Genomic DNA, 19099 nt, shown 5'->3' with positions numbered 1-19099 from the left:
TCCAAACCGATACGATACCGATACTTGGGTCTGAGTACTCGCCGATACCGATTACCGATACTTCTGCCAAACGCACACACAAAAAAATGCAATGATTTGGAATAGAGATTTTATTTTCTTCTCTGCTTTCAACAGGAAAAGCATGTGAGGTAGATAAAAAGTAAAATATATGAATAGAAATCATCACAAAACAACTGCATCGGTATCGGTTCCTGGGATCGATTAACTTTTACCGATACTGGTATCGGTATCGGTGCATCCCTAAATATTTCAGTTAAATATCTCATATAGGAGACACACACAGTGATTTCTGAGAAAGTAACAAAGTTTATTTACAGAAAGTTCAATAATTGTTTAAACAAAGTTCATACATTTGGACACTGTTGTCATTTTATTGTTTCCAAAACCTTTAGAACTCATTTTTGGAATTAAATTTGGTTTAGTAAGCTCTGTGACCCTTGACCTCCATACTCAGGTGAATCCAGTCATGAGAAAGGGTATTTAAAGGGGCCAGTGGCAGGTTTCCCTCCTCTTTGAACATTCTCTGAAGGGCAGCAACATGGGGGTCACAGAACAACTCTCACATGACCTGAAGTCAAAGAAAATCCACCGACATGGTTTAGGGGAAGGAGACAGAAGCTTCTGCTTCCACAGTTAGGAACATACTGAGGAAACGGAGGACCACAGGCGCAGTTCAAGTAAAGGCTCCAAGTGGCAGATCAAGAAAAATCTCAGCTAAACAAAAGTGAAGAATGACGAGAACAGTCAGAGTCAACCCACAGACCAGCACCAGATACCTTCAGCGTCATCATGGAGTCACTGTCAAGGAGACGCTGTACGTGAGAGTGATGCAGAGGAAGTCTTTTCTCCACCCACCGCACAAACAGCCGCTTGAGGCTTTCCTTTCCGCAAAAGGGGGATCTACTAAATACCGAGTTCCTTTCTTTTTTCTTTCAGTTCTCAAATATCGCTTTGTGTGTCTCCTACATGAAATATTTAACTGAAACAGGAAAACCGTGAAGATTAACAAGGCTGCCCAAACGTTTACATCTCGCTGTATAGCTAGCTAGACACACAATTTTTCTCTAATCCAAATTCTCAAGAACAGAGTTTATGAAACAGCGTTAGAGACATTTGCAGCATTTCCTTTGCCTTATTGTTTTGTTCATTCATTGAGTCTTCTTGGGTGTAAAGATTCAGAAGTTGTGCATGCTGAGTTCTTCTCTCTGCATGCAAAGACCCGGGGAAGTCTACGGTCCTGAATGCACCCAGACCAGTTACTTCCTGTCCCCTGCAGCATGTAAAGGTCTTTCACTCTATCTGCTCTTCGTTTCCTTCAGTCTTTCCTGAAGCTCTTCGGATTGCCTGAAATGAAATGCAGTCGCCACTGACATCTATTTAAAGTTTTATTTAAATGGCGGGATTAAGTGTACCACAAGACAAAGAGGCTATGATCAGAAAAATGTGGGAGTGAACGACTTGGCCGGAATGGCTCCACGGTGCATGACAGTTGTGCTGCCTATGGATCCGTGACAGCCTGTAAGTGGCTGAGTGGGAGTTGTCCACAAGAGCATGCCATAACTGCAGCATTAGGAGTCAATCTTTTGTGGAAAGTGGCTGCTAAATAGCTTTTCTCCTGTAAATCTCAAATATCTGCCTGACTTGGATTGTTGTGAATGGTAAAGAGCACGTAACGAGACACCTATTTGTGTGGCTTCCCCTTTGAAGCCAATACTTTCATGTTTTTCAAAGTCTGCTGAAGGGATTAAGGTGGTTTTCTGTGATGTTAGGTGGATGAATTCCCCCATACCAGCACTGCTGCGAGTCTAGAATCAGGTGTCAGGCTGGTTTTGCTGATTCAGGTGCTAAGATAGGCACAAGAGGCAATTCCTCAGGGAAGATTCAGGTTTTTTTTTTGCAGTATTTGGCGGTGCATTTGTTCAGTTATTTTTATAATAAATCAACAGTTTGTTTAGTTTAGTGTGACAGAATTTCAACCTTGTTTGCGTCCTTGTTTTTGTGTGATGTCCGGCGTAATAGCCCTTTTTTTTCTGTGTCACATTAACTGACTAACTGTTTCCCTCAGTGTCCAGAATAAATCAGTTTAGTGTTATCTAGGGGAATTTTGGTGCCAGCCATCATCCACAAACAACGTCACCGTGTCAGCGAGCTAATCTAACTTTGCTGTCAGCAGCAAAATGGGATTCAGAGATCGGATCAGGATGAACAACTCCCGTTCATCCCAAACCATCCGGAACAAGGCGTCACCGCTGCCTCCTGGCTCCAGTGTTCGATGCTCTCCCAGCCAGGAGAACGTCCCAGAAGCCACCAGCCCCGGGAAGGTCCAGAAGAGCTGGAGCTTTAATGACCGCACGCGGTTCCGCACCTCCCTTCGCCTCAAGCCACGCCCACCTGCTGATGGTAAGCAGAACACGCACCTTATAGTCCACTTAACATTCACGGACTCACCCATCTTGACTCACGACGGCGAAGGCTGTTGTTGGTTTAGCGTCCTGGAAAAGGCAAAAAACGTGTCAGCTAGTAGAAGCTAACTGTTAGCATTAGCAGCTCCACCACAGCAGAACTCCTCCAGGCTTGTGTTATTAGTGGAGATAAAACATCAGCTTTGCAGAGCAGAGTCAGTGGTAGAGTCACATTGCTGTTAGCCAATCAGAGACGTCTTCCTGCTAAGCGACACACGAAAAACGTACATGTGAAATTTTGCGCTAATGTGCACGCGTTGTGCACAGGCGAGCCAGTGGCGCGATCCCAGAAAGTTTTCAGCGCTGTCGCTCGGCCAAGGACGAGTCAGCGAAGGTTTTATTTTCTGACCAATGAGAGACAGGATGCTTCTCAGTACATCTCCAGGCAAACATGGAGGAAAGGTTAATACTTTCCTCCGAGTTTTACGTTTCTATAAAAGAATATAGAGATATTCACAAAAAGGCAGCGGCATTGGAAATTGTTGTTTGTTGGTGTGGTCTCATTTCACCGTTTCTTTTTCTGCTTGTAATATGAGATGAACTCTTTCACATATTTTTTTTTATACAGGTGCTGGCCAGTAAATTAGAATATCATCAAAAGGTTGAAAATATTTCAGTAATTCCATTCAAAACGTGAAACTTGTACATTATATTCATGCAATGCACACAGACCAATGTATTTCCGATGTTTATTACATTTAATTTTGATATTTATAGGTGACAACCAATGAAAACATCAAATCTGGTATCTCAGAAAATTAGAATATTCTAAAGGCCAATGAAAAAATGTTTGTTTCTCTAATGTTGGCCAACTGAAAAGAATGAACATGAAAAGAATGTGCATGTATAGCACTCAATACTTAGTCGGGGCTCCTTTTGCCTCAATAACTGCAGTAATGCGGCGTGGCATGGACTCGATCAGTCTGTGGCACTGCTCAGGTGTTATGAGAGCCCAGGTTGCTCTGATAGTCGTCTTCAGCTCCTCTGCATTGTTGGGTCAAGCGTATTGCATCCTCCGCTTCACAATACCCCATAGATTTTCTATGGGGTTAAGGTCAGGCGAGTTTGCTGGCCAATCAAGGACAGGGATACCATGGTCCTTGAACCAGGTGCTGGTGGTTTTGGCACTGTGTGCAGGTGCCAAGTCCTGTTGAAAGATGAAGTCTGCATCCCCATAAAGTTGGTCAGCAGCAGGAAGCATGAAGTGCTCTAAAACTTCCTGGTAGACGGCTGCATTGACCCTGGACCTCAGGAAACAGAGTGGGCCAACACTGGCAGATGACATGGCACCCCACACCATCACTGACGGTGGAAACTTTACACTGGACCTCATGCAACGTGGATTCTGTGCTTCTCCGCTCTTCCTCCAGACTCTGGGTCCTTGATTTCCAAAGGAAATGCAGAACTTGCTTTCATCAGAAAACATAACTTTGGACCACTCAGCATCTGTCCAGTCCTTTTTGTCCTTGGCCCAGGCGAGACGCTTCTTGCGCTGTTTCATGTTCAAGAGTGGCTTGACACACGGAATGCGACACCTGAATCCCATGTCTTTCATGAGTCTCCTCGTGGTGGTTCTTGAAGCGCTGACTCCAGCTGCAGTCCACTCTTTGTGGATCTCCCCCACATTTTTGAATGGGTTTGTCGTCACAATTCTCTGCAGGGTGCGGTTATCCCTAGAGCTTGTACACTTTTTTCTACCACATTTTTTCCGTCCCTTCGCCTGTCTGTTAATGTGCTTGGACACAGAGCTCTGCGAACAGCCAGCTTCTTTAGCAATCACCTTTTGTGTCTTGCCCTCCTTGTGCAAGGTGTCAATGATTGTCTTTTGGACAGCTGTTAAGTCAGAAGTCTTCCCCATGATTGTGGTGCCTTCAAAACAAGACTGAGGGACCTTTTAAAGGCCTTTGCAGGTGTTTTGAGTAAATCAGTTGATTAGAGTGGCAGCAGGTGTCTTCTATATTCAGCCTTTTCAGAATATTCTAATTTTTTGAGATACCAAATTTGGAGTTTTCATTAGTTGTCACTTATGAATATCAAATTTAAATGTAATGAACATTGGAAATACATTGGTCTGTGTGCATTGCATGAATATAATGTACAAGTTTCACGTTTTGAATGGAATTACTGAAATATTTTCAACCTTTTGATGATATTCTAATTTACTGGCCAGCACCTGTATATAGTAAATTCAGAAGTAAGACTTCCCTTAACTCAACATTCTCTCCGATCTGACGGCCAATCAAAACCCTGGAAGACTCGCTATTCGCCCTGGAACAGATCATGTCGCCTCCTGTGTGTCAAGCACAGTATCCAGACGCACCGAGGCTCTTTTTCCCCACAGAATGAAAAACGAAGCATTAATTCTCACTAGAGACCACTGCAAATGCATTAAAAACATAAGTAATGTTGATCTGTAATGTCCCTGATGGTCCACTTTCAGTGGAAGGAGTTGGGGAGGAGAACGTGGAAGACAAATCGTACTGTGACGTAGCCATGGAGGACGTGATTCCAGCTGTGAAGACTCTGATTCGAGCTGTCAGGTGATGTATTTATATACATGTACTCCCAATTCTTACTTGATTTACCTTTTGGGAGTGCAGAGCTCTTATATCCAGTCTGAGAATACAAATTGAGCTGTAATCTGACTAATGTGTCCCAAGACCCAACCAGTAGATCCAACGTGGTGTTTTTAAGTGTGTTTCTACTTTCTCTGAGCATCTTGATTCGTTTTCCTCAACTACATTATGGCGTCCCTCAGAGTTCCGTTCTAGGCATTCTCTTGTTTTGTTTTTGTTTACTGTCTTTTGGGTCCATTTAAAAATAAAACCGTATTTATTTTCATTTATTTGCAGATGAGGTTCTGATCTATCACCCTCAGTTGCAGAACTTATGTTATATATATATAAGAGATGTGAAATCATGGATGGAGTTAAACTGGACAAACAGATACCTTCTGTAGTGAAAACAAGCATCTTGTTGGGGGTTCTTGCTAAAATGAAGCTCCATCTCCCATAAAACGAATTAGACTGAGTCCTTCGCACTTCTTGTTTAGATTACTGAAAAACAATTGAATCAACTAGTCACCTCCCACTGTAGCTGGCTTATTGACTGTTAGGAGATGCATCACGTCTGTATTGGCTTCTTTACTCCGGCTTTCTGGTATTTTTAGGTTACAGTTCAAGATTTTATCATTTTTAATAGCTTTATGGATTTCAAAGCTTTAAAGGAGGGGATAGGGCTGCAGAAAAACCCAAAAAGATGACTTTTGTGGTACACTTAGTTGTAAATTAAATGTCTTTTTAGGATCACACACGTCAAACTAGTTTCGCCTTTATTTTATGCAGATTCAGCAGATGGAGTCCACACAGGAGAGGTAACTGAGCCTCTCTGTGTACTTGGTTAGTTCCTCTGTGTGACCTTGTTGCCCCGTCAGTCTGCTTTATTCACGTGTCCATGTGTGAGGTGGCGTGATACGGTGGCCCGTTAGGAAGTACAAGGCTCCGGTACAAATAGTCTCTAGATAAAGGACAAAAGATTTTGTTCATTTACGACAAGGACGACTGTAATAAAATGTGATTAGGAGCTTTGCTGATATTGATGTCGACTTTAGTCATGAACTTATCTCTTCCTGTAATGGAACACTGATGCTAGGTTGGGATAGTGTGTCACTGGAGGACGTCCTCACAGGTACGCCCAGACATTTACTCACTGCACTATTAAAGCAGCTGGTGATAAAATATAAAACAGCAAGTTGGTTAGTTAAACAGTCCACTTTGAGTCTTTTTGCCTTCAGGTGAAGAGGCTGGTCAGGTTTTTAGAGCCTACGAATCTAGACAAACCGTAACAAAAGGTTTAGCTCTGCAGGTCGGTCTAGCCACGCCCCATTTTAGTCTCAGCAGGTCTACCATTGAACCGAACAAATTTAAGTTGGGCCAATCACAATGCTCAGTTTGTAGAGAGATGTTAGAAAGAGAAAAAAAACTACAAAGATGGCGTTGGCTCAGGAGTGGCACTTGTTTGAATCTGAAACGTGCAGGTAGAGGTACTTAAGTCCTTTATTTGCTTCTTCTTCTTCTTCCCCAGTGTTTGGCGGACTGCCTCATTGATTTCTGTGGCTTGTTCTATTGGTCGTGGCCTGACTACATATTTATATATCGGTACGAAGTATTGATGCTCCGATATGAAAATTTTGGGCCGATACCAATATGCGATTTTAAGATCACTGTTATGGCCGATAACCGATATTTGTCGATACTGATATACTGACATTAATGCTTCAAAAGTCAGAAGAGTTTGTATAGAATGAAAATTATTAGAGCTTAATTTACGTTATTATGTACACACAACACACACATTTACGGTTCTGAGATGATTTCATTCACTGTTCACATGACTAAACAATTACACATCCCCCCCCTCCGCCGCCGTATCGGTTGATAATATCGGCCTGGTTTTATTTATCTGACCGATACCGATATATTGTCCATCCCTAGTACGAAACTATTATAAATACGCTCACCTCTGAAACAGAGACATGATACAAGAATGATGCAGATTTATACGGGGGGCTTACAGACTGCGGACAGGTGTGGGAGGAGCTGAAGGACACAGAGCTAAGGGAAGCAATGAGATGAGACAAATTAAAACGGAACCAAAAGAGGGAATATCTAAACTTAAATAGAAATAATGGGAATTATAGTAGCAATAGTGGGAATTTGCCCAACCAGTCTACATGTGTTTTGTGGATTTGGAGAAGACGTTGGACCGCGTCCCTCGGGAGGCCCTGTGGGGGGTGCTCCAGGAGTATGGGGTACCAGGCCCTCTGATACGGGCTGTTAGGTCCCTGTATGACCGGTGTGAGAGCTTGGTCCGCATTGCCGGCAGTAAGTCGGGCTCGTTCCCAGTGAGAGTTGGACTCCGCCAAGGCTGGCCTTTGTCACCGATTCTGTTCATAACCTTTATGGACAGGATTTCTAGGCGCAGCTAAGGTGTGGAGGGCATCCGTTTTGGTGGCCTGAGGATCAGGTCTCTGCTTTTTGCAGATGATGTGGTCCTGTTGGCTTCATCAGAACGTGAACTTCAGCTTTCGCTGGAGCGGTTCGCAGCCGAGTGTGAAGCAGCTGGGATGAGAATCAGCTCCTCTAAATCTGAGACCATGGTCTTGATTCGGAAAAGGGTGGAATGCCTTCTCCGGGTCAGGGATGAGGTCCTGCCCCAAGTGGAGGAGTTTAAGTATCTCGGGGTCTTGTTCACGAGTGAGGGAAAACTGGAGCGTGAGATCGATAGGTGGATTGGTGCTGCATCTGCAGTGATGTGGGCGTTGTACCGGTCTGTCGTGGTGAAGAGAGAGCTGAGTCAGAAGGCGAAGCTCTCGATTTACCGGTCGATCTACTTCCTACCCTCACCTATGGTCATGAGCTTTGGGTAGTGACCGAAAGAACGAGATCGCGGATACAAGCGGCCGAAATGAGTTTTCTCCGAAGAGTGGCTGGGCTCTCCCTTAGAGATAGGGTGAGAAGCTCGGTCATTTGGGAGGGGCTAGGAGTAGACCCACTGCTCCTCCACATCAAGAGGAGCCAGTTGAGGTGGCTCGGGCATCTGGTCAGGATGCCTCCTGGACGCCTCCCTGGTGAGGTTTTCCGGGCACGTCCAACAGAGGAGACCTAAAGGTAGACCCAGGACACGGTGGAGGGACTATATCTCTCACCTGGCCAGGGAACGCCTTGGGATTCCACTAGAGGAGCTGGCCCAATTGGCTGGGGAGAGGGAAGTCTGGGCCTCTCGCCTTAGGCTACTGCCCCTGCGACCCGACTCCGGATAAGCGGATGAAAATGGATGGATGGATGGATGGATGGATGGATGGATGAATGGATGGATGGATGGATGGATGGATGGAAATAGAAATAATTCACTCAACCTCTGAAGCAAAACTTTAAAACAACCCAAACCACGGAAAACCTCTTCTGTGCAACAATAAAAGCTCAGGCCATAATACTACCACTGCCATGCTTGACAATTGGTTCAACAGCGTCTTCACCTTTCTTAGCCCAGAAGACAGGTTTAATGTCCCCATTTTACTGTTTGTGCATGTTCATTTAATTGTAACCAAACTGCAGCAGCGTTAGGTTTTTATTTTTTAAGATCAGTATTTTTGTGGAAGCCTTCCCGGGTTCTCCTGACAGGTATGTCATGTTATGTTGAGTCATTAATCCAAACTCTAGTCAAACACTCCAAATAAAGGGTTGGAAAGACGGTTTTGAATACGAGATTTTCGGAGTCAGCACTCTTTATCAGCTGGTTTCGCATTCTGTTGTTTCACCTCTTCTGTTTTGATTCGCCTCCACAAATGTAAATGTGTTGTGAAACTGAGACTTGGAAGGTTTCCGGTTCTGTAAACGAAACAAGACTCTCGGTTGGTACCGACATCGTTGTTTTAAAACATCCAGTTTTAGATTTTAGCTTCAGATTAGCCACAAACCAAAGGGAATTACGTGCTTTTAGTTGGTCCAGATCTGATGTTTTTCTTTATTCATAAAGAAGGTACCTTAGCTACACACACACACACACACACACACACACACGCAGGTATGCACTCACACAGAATAACTAAGGAGTTTTTCACTGATGGCGGCAGAAAAAACATTGCTAGCAAACATCTGGCGTTGGTGCTTGGCCGGACTCCTGGGAGGTTTGATGAAAGCAGTTTATAGTGCTTCCGTTCCTCGGTCCCTGATGTCAGCACAGGAGCTGCACAGCATTTCTCAAGGTAGCGTGACGCCGTCTGCGGCGCTCAATGCACGATGGTCTAGGAAGAAGCCATCCTGTGCAAAAGCATCAAGACTTATGGATTATTGTCCCAAAAATAGCTCAGAAGGGTCAGGAATGACGGAGATTCTTAGAGGAAGTCGTCTAGTTTTTGAGTTTTAGAAGATAGAATACCCACAACAAGCAGATTCTTCACATGGAATTTGATTTGTCTAAATGTAGTTGTGTGTTTTAGTTTGAAACGACGTAAACATGCTGCAGATGTGTTTCCCATTTCAGGCCCGTGCCATGATACATCACCGTGTGACAGTCCTGTGCCACTGATGGGACATTATACCTCCTTCTCAGGTTTGCGCTTGACTCAGCACATAACTCTGACCTCAGCTGCTCTGCGCTGCAGACAATAGAGGAAGGGAGGGAGTTCCTATAGATAGTGCAGGTGTGTAAACAGCAGGTGTTTTAACACACACACACACACGTGTGTGCGGCACGTTAGATGATTGATGTTGGGGAAACACGGGAAGGCTTTAGTGCTGAGGCTTCACTTTGAGTGCATGTGGTTTATCAGTGTCGGGATGCCTGAATAAATGTGGACGGTGTTGCGTTTATGTAGCGTCAGAGGGAGCAGGAGGAGGAGGAGGAGTAAAACAAAGCCTGAGTTCTCGCCGCTGCAACTCTCCACGTGCAAAAATCAGATTCTGCACAATGCAATTTCTGCAAGCTTGCAGTCTTTGATGAAGGACCGGCTTTAATAAATTATTTGGTTGCGGTTTCCCTTCATAGTCATGTCGCCACCATCTGTCACATGTTTTTGAATCTTTCAGCTGTAATATTTTAAATCCCTTCTTATTTGATGTTTAGCATTGATCTGTTAAATTAGCTGTTGGTGCTTTTTCCACCCAACAGGCACGTCTTTATATCTAGAAGGAGTCAGACACGTCCCTGCAGCGGCTCATCCTTCTTGGCCCACCTCGGGTTCATGTCAGCAGAACAGTCATTTTTAATTCCCCGACAAAACCTGCCATTGGAGACTATCCGGGATCCACCTTTGCTGAATTGCATAAAAAAATGTTTGCATTGGCTTTGCAAGCATTTTGGGGCACAGCTGACATTTCCTCTCCCTCCGATCATCGCTGGGATTTTACATCTCAACTTCCTAGCACTGAAGCTGTGATATCTTTTAGTTAGCCGTGCCAATTGTGCTGCACGGTGACTGGAAATTGCCTGGAAGGGGTGGAGGTGCTGAAACCCGACTCCGTGTTATTAAAGCCATTTTAGTGACCAGGAAGGAGAGTCAGCGTTTTGAAGGAACCCTTGGAGGATACACCCCCCTCGGTCCCTCAACCTTTTTCTTAACTCACCTGAGACCTATCCACTTTCTGAACCCGCTTGTCCATGTGGGGTCACGGGGGGGGGGGGGGGGGGGGGGCTAGTGCCTATCTCCTGCGGTCAATGGGCAATCAGGCGGGGTACACTAGTCCATCGCAGGGCAACACAGAGGCACACAGGACAAACAATCATGCACACACACACTCACACCTAAGGACAATTTAGACAGACCAATCAACCTAAAAGTCATGTTTTTGGACTGTGGGAGGAAGCCGGAGAGAACCCACGCATGCACAGGGAGAACATGCAAACTCCATGCAGAAAGATCCCAGGCCGGGAAGCGAACCCAGGACCTTCTCGCCACAAGGCAACAGCTCTAACCACTGCGCCACTGCGCAGCTCCACCTGAGACCCACCCTGGCAAAAGTAAATAAATAATCTGTGCCCACCTGCAAGTTAAGCGAAGCAAAAATACTCCTAAAGAAGTCATCAACAAGCTGAGGCAACACATTCTCACACCCTAAGCGTCGAAAAATGACGTGTGTGACCGAGCGTCAAAATATGACGATCAGGGTGCCCCAGAGCGTCAGGAGAGGACGCGCTGTGCCAGAGCGTCGGTATCCGACGCCCGCGGTGAGACGGACATTTGACCGACTTGTGAACTACTTAACCTTCCCCTCACCCCCATTCTAACCTTAACCAGCTTGCGAATGCAAAGCTTAACTGAAAATTACTGAGTTAAGGTTAGGATGGGGGTGAGGGGAAGGTTAAATCGCTAGAGGTTCGAGGAATAATGTCCGTGTCACTGCGGGCGTCGGATACGGACGCCCACTGTGACGTGTCCTCCCGACGCGCAGGGACGCCCTGATCATCACATTTTGAAGCTTGGTCACATGCTCCATTTTTCGACACTTTGGGTGTGAGAATGTGTTGGCTGAGGAGGGTTTGGGGTTGCAACGCCAGCTGTGGACCACTCTTCTGACTTTTCTTTACTCTGCATCAAAGATGCTTTTCAGAAAACTGGGACTTTTCTTTGTGACCCACGGACTCTTCTGGCATCCCACTCCATCGTGCTCATTTTATGCCTGTTTACAACGTTTTTACACAAAGACCCACGGCAAGAGTCGTCTTTACAAAGTAAACATTTCAACTGGACCTACTAATCAGAGCATTGAGTTCAGTTCATTATTCCAATGAGTTAAACATTTTCTATATAAGGAAACCCAGCAGGTTGCATGGAGCCAGTGACTTTACAACAATCCCCATGCTAAGCAAGCATGTGGCGACAGTGGAGGGAAAGACTGTCCTTTAACAGGAAGAAAGCACAAACAGAGCCTGGATCAGTATTACACGGGCGTCTCCTACGCTGCAGTATGAGCATCTATCTGTCAGGATGGGTTTGAGAAGACAGAGCACACACATACGACAAACGAATGAACTAGTAGTAGCACTTTCTAAGCTAATGGTTGTTTTTCTCTTATTTTAAGTGAATGTTTTGGAAGCTTGGGACCAGCGCCGGCGCTCGGCCTGCGTACATTTGTAGGGCACCGAGAGGCCAGGGCGCACTAACCAATCACCCTTATGAAAAAAAGCTTCTCTCCCCACGCCGAGCACTGTCAGCAACAGCCAGCCCAGGCAGGATGAGAGATAAAAATAGAAACGAGTCATCCAAGACCACGGACCCAAAATCATTCTATGGGGGCCCTCAAAGTAAAATTGTGCTTGTGGCCCCATGCGGAAAGGGCCAGATTGTTATTTTAATAACGGGGCAGCAGTAGCTCAGTTGGTAGAGCGGGTTGCCTCGTGATCGGAGAGTCATGGGTTCGATTCCAGCTCCCACCAGAGGTGGGATTCTGCTGTTGTGTCCTTGGGCAAGACACTTCACCCAACTTGCCTGTGTCTTTGGTGGTCAGAGGGGCCGACGGCACCAAATGGCAGCCTCGCCTCTGTCAGAGCGCTCCAGGGCGGCTGTGGCTACGTAGTAGCTTACCATCACTGCCAGTGTGTGAATGTGAGAGTTCACGCAAGCGTCAGTGAGTGTCCTAATAAAGCGCTATATAAGTTCGATGATTATTATTATTATTATTATTATTTATTATTATTAAAAAGAATGAAGGAGCAGTGAATAACTACAAGCAAAGTTTGGTGCCACCCCAAAATTTTCACTGGCCCCCTTATGAAAATTTCTGCTTACACCACTGCTGTCAAGGCCTTGAGAAGGAATCAGAAGTTTCACACCTTTCTTCTCCTTTACTCCATCCAACATGACGTTCCAGCAGTTGGGTTAACAAACCTCAACATGACCCCCCTTCCCCTACACACACCCCCACTCCTGGGCGTGGGCGGGGATGAGGAGTCGTGTGCTCCGGGGAGCTGAGCAGCTGTGGTCCAACACGGCTGTCACAATGACAAAAGAGCAGAAACGGGGGCTAAAATAGAGGTGTGCGTTATTCTATCTGTGAAAATGAGCTAATTGCTGAAACAGCAAATCCCGATAAGAAAATGTCTCTGGGAGACGCTCTCATCATCCAAATATACCCACATGCTTTGGTGGGTCGGTGACTGCTCTCTGCACGGGCCTGTTTGTGAATGATAAGGTCACGCTGGATTTAATTAATCTAGTTATTCTCACGGCGGGTCGAGTTGTGTGATATCTTCCTTCTCCTGCACTTTTCCAAAGGTTTACGGCGCTTCCGTGTGCGAGAGCGGAGCGATAACCGGGATGCTGTTGTGTTTGTAGGATCCTGAAGTTCCTTGTGGCCAAGCGGAAGTTTAAGGAGACGCTGCGTCCGTATGACGTGAAGGACGTCATAGAGCAGTACTCTGCAGGACACCTGGACATGCTGGGCCGCATCAAGAGCTTACAGATGAGGTAGGGGGAAATCTGCAGCTTTTTGTCTAAACGGTAAAAAAATTTAAATAATGCATCAGTGAAAAAATTTATTTATAACTTTAGTCCAGACAACAGAAAACATGAGGAGAATAAATACACAAAATGATTTAAGATGTCATTTAATTCTATATTTTTGAGTGTAAAAAAATATCCCTATATGGATTTATATCAGGCCTTAAAGCTGTGTTACAGCAGCCCAGATGAACTACATTATAAAGAAAATTACAGGGCAGAAAAAAAATCATACATATTAATAACTCATTTAACCACCTTTGTTATAAATAACTTAATTTCCTGTTGATCTGGTCATATTTTAGCCCCTATACTGGAAAAACAAACAACACATGTTATTCGTAGCGCTTCCTTTTACAGTCCCCTAATTACTAAGTACTGACATGGTAATAATATGGTAATTACACAGTAAGTTAAAGTGTATTATTGTGTAATTAAAGTGTATAATTGTAATAAGGTGTAATTATTGTGTAAAGCAGTATTTACTGGGAATGATTAAAAAACTAAACTAGAATCTGAGTTACATGGTAATAACTGTTTAAGAACTCAGAAACAAGAATACACTCTAACTTACTATGTAATTACCATGTAAGTACTTTGTAATTAGGGGACTGTAAAAGGAAGTGTTACCATGTTGTTTGTTATTAATTTATTTTCCCTTTGGGCTTAATAAACATTTTTTAAAATAAAGAACCATTTTTTGTTTAGATAACAAATGTATTAATCTCTTTTAGATAATTTTCACAAATGTACATCAAAGCACTTTTGTCCGTAAAGCCTCCAGATGGAGCATCAGGATTAGTACCTTCATCAGAACCTGCCTCAGCCGGTACATGTCTGCTGCCCCCTGGTGGAGGATCTGCAGGTGGCACGGGCCAGTTTTGTTTCCAGACCATCTCTTCCACCAGATTTTAAATTCAGATTGTAGAAACTAACAAAGCCAAAACGACTTTAAGGTCTAAAATAAAACGTCTGATTGGTTGACATATATTTCTAATCTTGGGTGAGAAATGTTATAAAATAAAAAAAACAGCTGATCCTCCCCTCTGGTGTGCACACGCTTCTTGCAGAGCGACCTGAAGGTAAGGGAAAACCCACTTCCTGTTTGTTCTCCATTCTAACGGCGTTCTGTGTGCGAAAGGGTGGACCAGATAATCGGGCGAGGCGCCGTCCAGCCCGACAAGAAGGTGCGGCCTGAAAAGGGAGAGAAGACACCTCCAGAACTGGACGTGCTGGACGAGCTAAGCATGATGGGACGTGTAGTCAAGGTGGAGAAACAGGTAAGGGAAGGAGTTTTTGATCTGGGATTATCAGAGGAATCCTTTAAGGCTTCCAGTGTTTGTGTTCTTCGTTATTTAGGTGCAGTCCATAGAAAACAAGCTGGACCTCCTGCTCAACTTCTACTCCCTGTGTTTGAAGAAAGGCTCGTCCCACGCCACGCTGTCCTCCCTCCTGGACCCCGACCTGACATCTGACTACCACAGCCCCACGGACCAAAGGGACCTCTTCCCCTCCGCAAACACGCTCAACATCTCTCAGTCGGAGAGCGGCGACTTGGAATGACTATGACACGGACACAAACTTTTACAGAAGACTAGCTCTCCCCTTTTGTTTGCTACGACCGCTCCTCTTCCATCCACATCCTCAGCACTTTCCTCCCCCTGGAGCGAACGTTTTCCGGATCTGGTGAGACGACGGCCACCAGATGGCTCCACCTGACCTGGAGCCTCAGCCAAAGCTGCTCACCGCACACGCCTCTCCACTCGCTGGAGGAGAGGACACGAGGAGAAGAAGCTGACTACTGAACTCCCTCTCGCCCACTCACATCATGCTGCAGATCTACTTTAAAGAGGTTTTTTCACGTCTTTCCTCTCCAACTTCTTTATTTTGTTTCTTGGCTGCTTGAATCAACTTGTTCTGAATTGTTTGACACTTTGGGATGGCGAAGCAGTTCCTTAAGCTGTGATGAATGTAATAACACCTACAGGAAGTGCTCTCTTGGACCTGGATCTGCAGCCGACATGGTACAGCGTGTCACTCCAACACAAGACCTTAAAATCCACTTTGTTCTGTCAAACAAACAAACAAAAAAAAAAAACATCCATATGAATGTGATGGACTGTATTATACAGTAAATTATTGTTTTTAATCCCATTCCCTCAAACTCTAGTCCCCCGACAAGCCCACCGGCAAAAAAAAAAAAAAAAAAAAATCACATTTTCCCCGTTTAATTGGAATTTAAGTTAAACAATGATCTTAATGATTTAGAATTTAATCAAATTTCAATGTTCTTTCATAAAAAACATGCAATAATTCTAATTCTAACATAAATGTGTGATTTGAACCAACTTAATTATTAGACTTGCCTGTCACGACGTTCTTGTAGATTCACCAAACTTCCCTTTAGATTAAAGCTGGGGTGCGTTGTCTAAACGTTTTCAAGTCACTTTAAAATTGCCTTAAAGGCGTTTTTCATGCAGGCTGAAGATGAAAATAGTCTCCTACACCGATGTCCTGCATTAGCTTCTGATAGAAAACAGACAGTGAAAGTCGAGGATTAGAAAAACCTGACAGATCTACGTCAAGCGATCGCTTGGACTCACCCGTAATGGCTCGCGACGGGAGAGGCTGTTGTTCTAGCTTCCAGAATCAGCACTGAACGTCTCGGCTGGCAGAAGCTAACCGTTAGCATTAGCAACTCAACCACACGGCAGTAGCTCCCCCATGTGAGTGAGTGGTAGAGTCGCGTTGCTGTTATCCAATACGAGGCAAGATGTCCAAATATCAGGAAATAATGGGGCTTCCACACCTGCATCAGCTCTACTCCTTCTGGACTGGGTAGAGAGGGTTCACATCTGGGTAGCCTGGATTTTTCTCACACAGCTGGTCATTTTTTCAGCCCTCTTCCCGAGACGGTCTGCTTCAGGCGGAACAGGTCCAACACACACACTGTCAACGCATCCACCAGCTTAAATTCACACCTAAAGTTATGGGGAGCCTCCGAATGGCGAATTGACTCAGTCAGCGAGGGCTTCCCACATCCCACAATGCCTCTGACTGAAGCCGTTTCTTCTCTGTGTCTCTCCGAGGAGCACACACACACACACATACACACACACACACACACAGCCTGCGAGCTTCAGCTGCGCCAGGACAGACACAGCAAGTCTGGATGCAATATCAGAGTCTCCTAAAGCAACACTGCTCACAGCAGCCTTTGTTTATTTAAGGGAGACACCGCGGACTTCTCCGCACGCCCACGTGCTCAGACATGTGCTCATGGCATCACTGATATCTTCACACCAATTTTGGAGACCGCCCATTCCTAAAGATGAGTTTGTAATCAACCCGACCAGGCTGGGGCGGGCTGGGCAGAGTGGAGAAGAGTGGAGCCGGCGCTAATGTGGAAGGGCTATAAGACTCCTAATCCTGCGCCCCGGTTCCCAGCATGCACTACGGGGTGGCGCACTCCAACCTAGCTTGAATGCTAACACGACAGTCTGTAAACTTCAACCTAACTGTGGAAGAAGAGGGAAGGGAATGAAGAGAAAGTTATCTTTTGTGCTTTGGAGCTAAGTGGTTAGCATAGCATTCCGCCTTACGCTAAATCAGACTATTGTTTTAGCCTGTTGTATCGTTAGCAGGGGTGTGCTAGCATCGCGAGCACCAGATTCCTGCCGGTTTTAGACGTTTTCCTTCTTGAACACTGGAGATTTGATTAAAACAAGTGATTAACAGTTCCTGCAGAACCCGATGAAGGCTGAGGAGATAGTTCAGGTGTGACTTTGTAGGAACACATCGAAAACGTTACACGTTGGTTCGCTCTACAAGGCTGTTTGTGTGCAGTATGAGGTGTTGCTTTCAGCTCCTTCCAGAAGGGGAGAGGGAGCAGGGACTGTTCAGTTAAATCTCCTCCTCCTCTCCTTGATGGCGTCATGCTACGGACCCCAGCCTTTAACTCAAATCGCACAAAAGTTTATCCTCAGGTTCACGATTTCAGCAGGTCATGTAATCAGTAACACTCCACAAACACAGATGTCATATTCAGCTGCAGAATCGCCGTGGCCGGTTTTGCGCAATTTACACAGCAAACAAGGAATCCAGACATAATGCATGGATCCCAGATCATTAATCCCATCGATGCACGCGTCAGAACAAATAACCACACCCAACAGCGTCACTGGGGTTTACTTCTGAAGGTGTTTGCTCAAAAATAATTCAAATCAGACTCATTAACAACAAAAATGTTCTTTTACTTAAATACTTTGGCACTTATATAACATGTTTTTGTTGTTTCCGTGCCTAACTTAGTTATATTTGTTTTCATGCACTTGATCTTGGGTACCCTGTAAAAAATGTAGTATTTTTCTATGATTTGGGTTTGTAACAGCAGGATTTATCTTTAATGTACTGAAATCGATTTTTTTGTAGGTAAATGAGGCATTTTTGACTACTTATATCATGGATGACACAACTGTAATCACACACAACCAATCAGGTTCTTGCACACATGTATGTATTTGATTGTCTGCACATAGTTGGCTAAAAACGACTTTATTGACCGTGGCGTTTATGCCAGAGAAGTTCCTTCCGTCCCCGGCTGACTCAGGACCTCCACGTTCCCGTGAATGTACTCCATCGCTCCATCTGGTGGCGCTTGCTGTCAGGAAAAGTCCTTCAGAGCTGCTGCTGCAGAGATTTGTACGTTTTTCCTTCATTTCATAGAGAAAGGTTTGGCAGCTTTATTCTCTGGGCTGAATTATAGCAGATTAGAGGCATCGTTAGAATAAACTGCTGTTATTTCTACTAGAACACAGAGCTTCCTGATAATTAATGCAAGATCGCCGTATTGCATGCTGTTCTTTTGTGGTTGCCATGGCATTAGGGAAAGGAAAACTCAAAGGATGTCTTTCAGTAAAGAAATCTTAGGAAACATGAATGCAAATACCCTGTGCCTTCTTTGCCCTTGCTCTGTAAAGGAAGTGGTGCAGCTTTCTGTCTCCGTCGTCGTAAATGCTTGAAGACAAGTCCTTCGTAGAGGATGCTTGTTTTTATTAGTGTTTGCAAAGCCTTTAACTGAAGAGCGGTCCTGAGGATTGAGGCTTTTACAGAGTGTATTACTGTACGTTCGGCATATCATCGTCCCTCGAGCCGGACACTCGTCCCGTATCGTCACACCCTTCAGATGTGGAGGCTGGAGGCACGCGTCCTTCCATAGGCATGTTACATAGATCCGTATGGCTTCCACACAACTACCTCTGAGGCCACTAGGGGGCGCTAGTCTAGGAAACTGATTAGGAGAAACAGTTACCGACCGAATGCTATGCATGAATCAATCTGCACGTTCTCTTATCTCTTCGTGACGTTCGACCATCCATCCATCTTCCACTGACTTGCTGCCGTTCGACATTCCACCTCATTACACCGTAGCTGCTCTCTTACTGTAGGTGTTGGAACAAACGAAGCACGAATCGATCGTAGCAATAAGCAAAACACCAAGTCTTCCAAGTCCAGTTGATGAAGCAACTGGCTGAATATAAATGCGGCACTGGTTTGTTTTCTAATCTAATCTATGTTTGATCTTTCCAAAACAGAACTGAAAAAAGGTACAGAGATG

At 44.9% G+C, this 19099-nt stretch overlaps 1 protein-coding gene across 10 annotated transcripts in view; it reads left to right on the top strand.

Annotated features, from left to right (window-relative positions):
* The window catches only part of LOC107394813 (potassium voltage-gated channel subfamily KQT member 4), a 69741-nt gene extending 54653 nt beyond the window's left edge, over nucleotides 1–15088 (top strand). For 5 of the 10 annotated variants that reach the window (XM_054745211.2, XM_054745209.2, XM_054745208.2 and 2 more), the window contains 5 exons: nucleotides 2195–2421; nucleotides 4924–5023; nucleotides 13318–13449; nucleotides 14624–14762; nucleotides 14842–15088. In XM_054745211.2, the coding sequence (XP_054601186.1) occupies nucleotides 2195–2421; nucleotides 4924–5023; nucleotides 13318–13449; nucleotides 14624–14762; nucleotides 14842–15045 (802 nt within the window). In that variant the 3' untranslated portion in view covers nucleotides 15046–15088. Of the gene's footprint in view, nucleotides 1–2191; nucleotides 2422–4923; nucleotides 5024–13317; nucleotides 13450–14623; nucleotides 14763–14841 lie in introns of all 10 variants that reach the window. The other 5 variants (XM_054745210.2, XM_070547524.1, XM_070547523.1 and 2 more) reach the window with 1 other exon arrangement.
* The last annotated feature ends 4011 nt before the right edge of the window (nucleotides 15089–19099 follow it).

The sequence above is a fragment of the Nothobranchius furzeri genome, chromosome 19, assembly GCF_043380555.1.
Source record: "Nothobranchius furzeri strain GRZ-AD chromosome 19, NfurGRZ-RIMD1, whole genome shotgun sequence".
NCBI classification, from domain to species: domain Eukaryota; kingdom Metazoa; phylum Chordata; class Actinopteri; order Cyprinodontiformes; family Nothobranchiidae; genus Nothobranchius; species Nothobranchius furzeri.
Note: the sequence above shows the minus strand (reverse complement) of the source record. Positions and strands in the feature narration are given on the sequence as shown.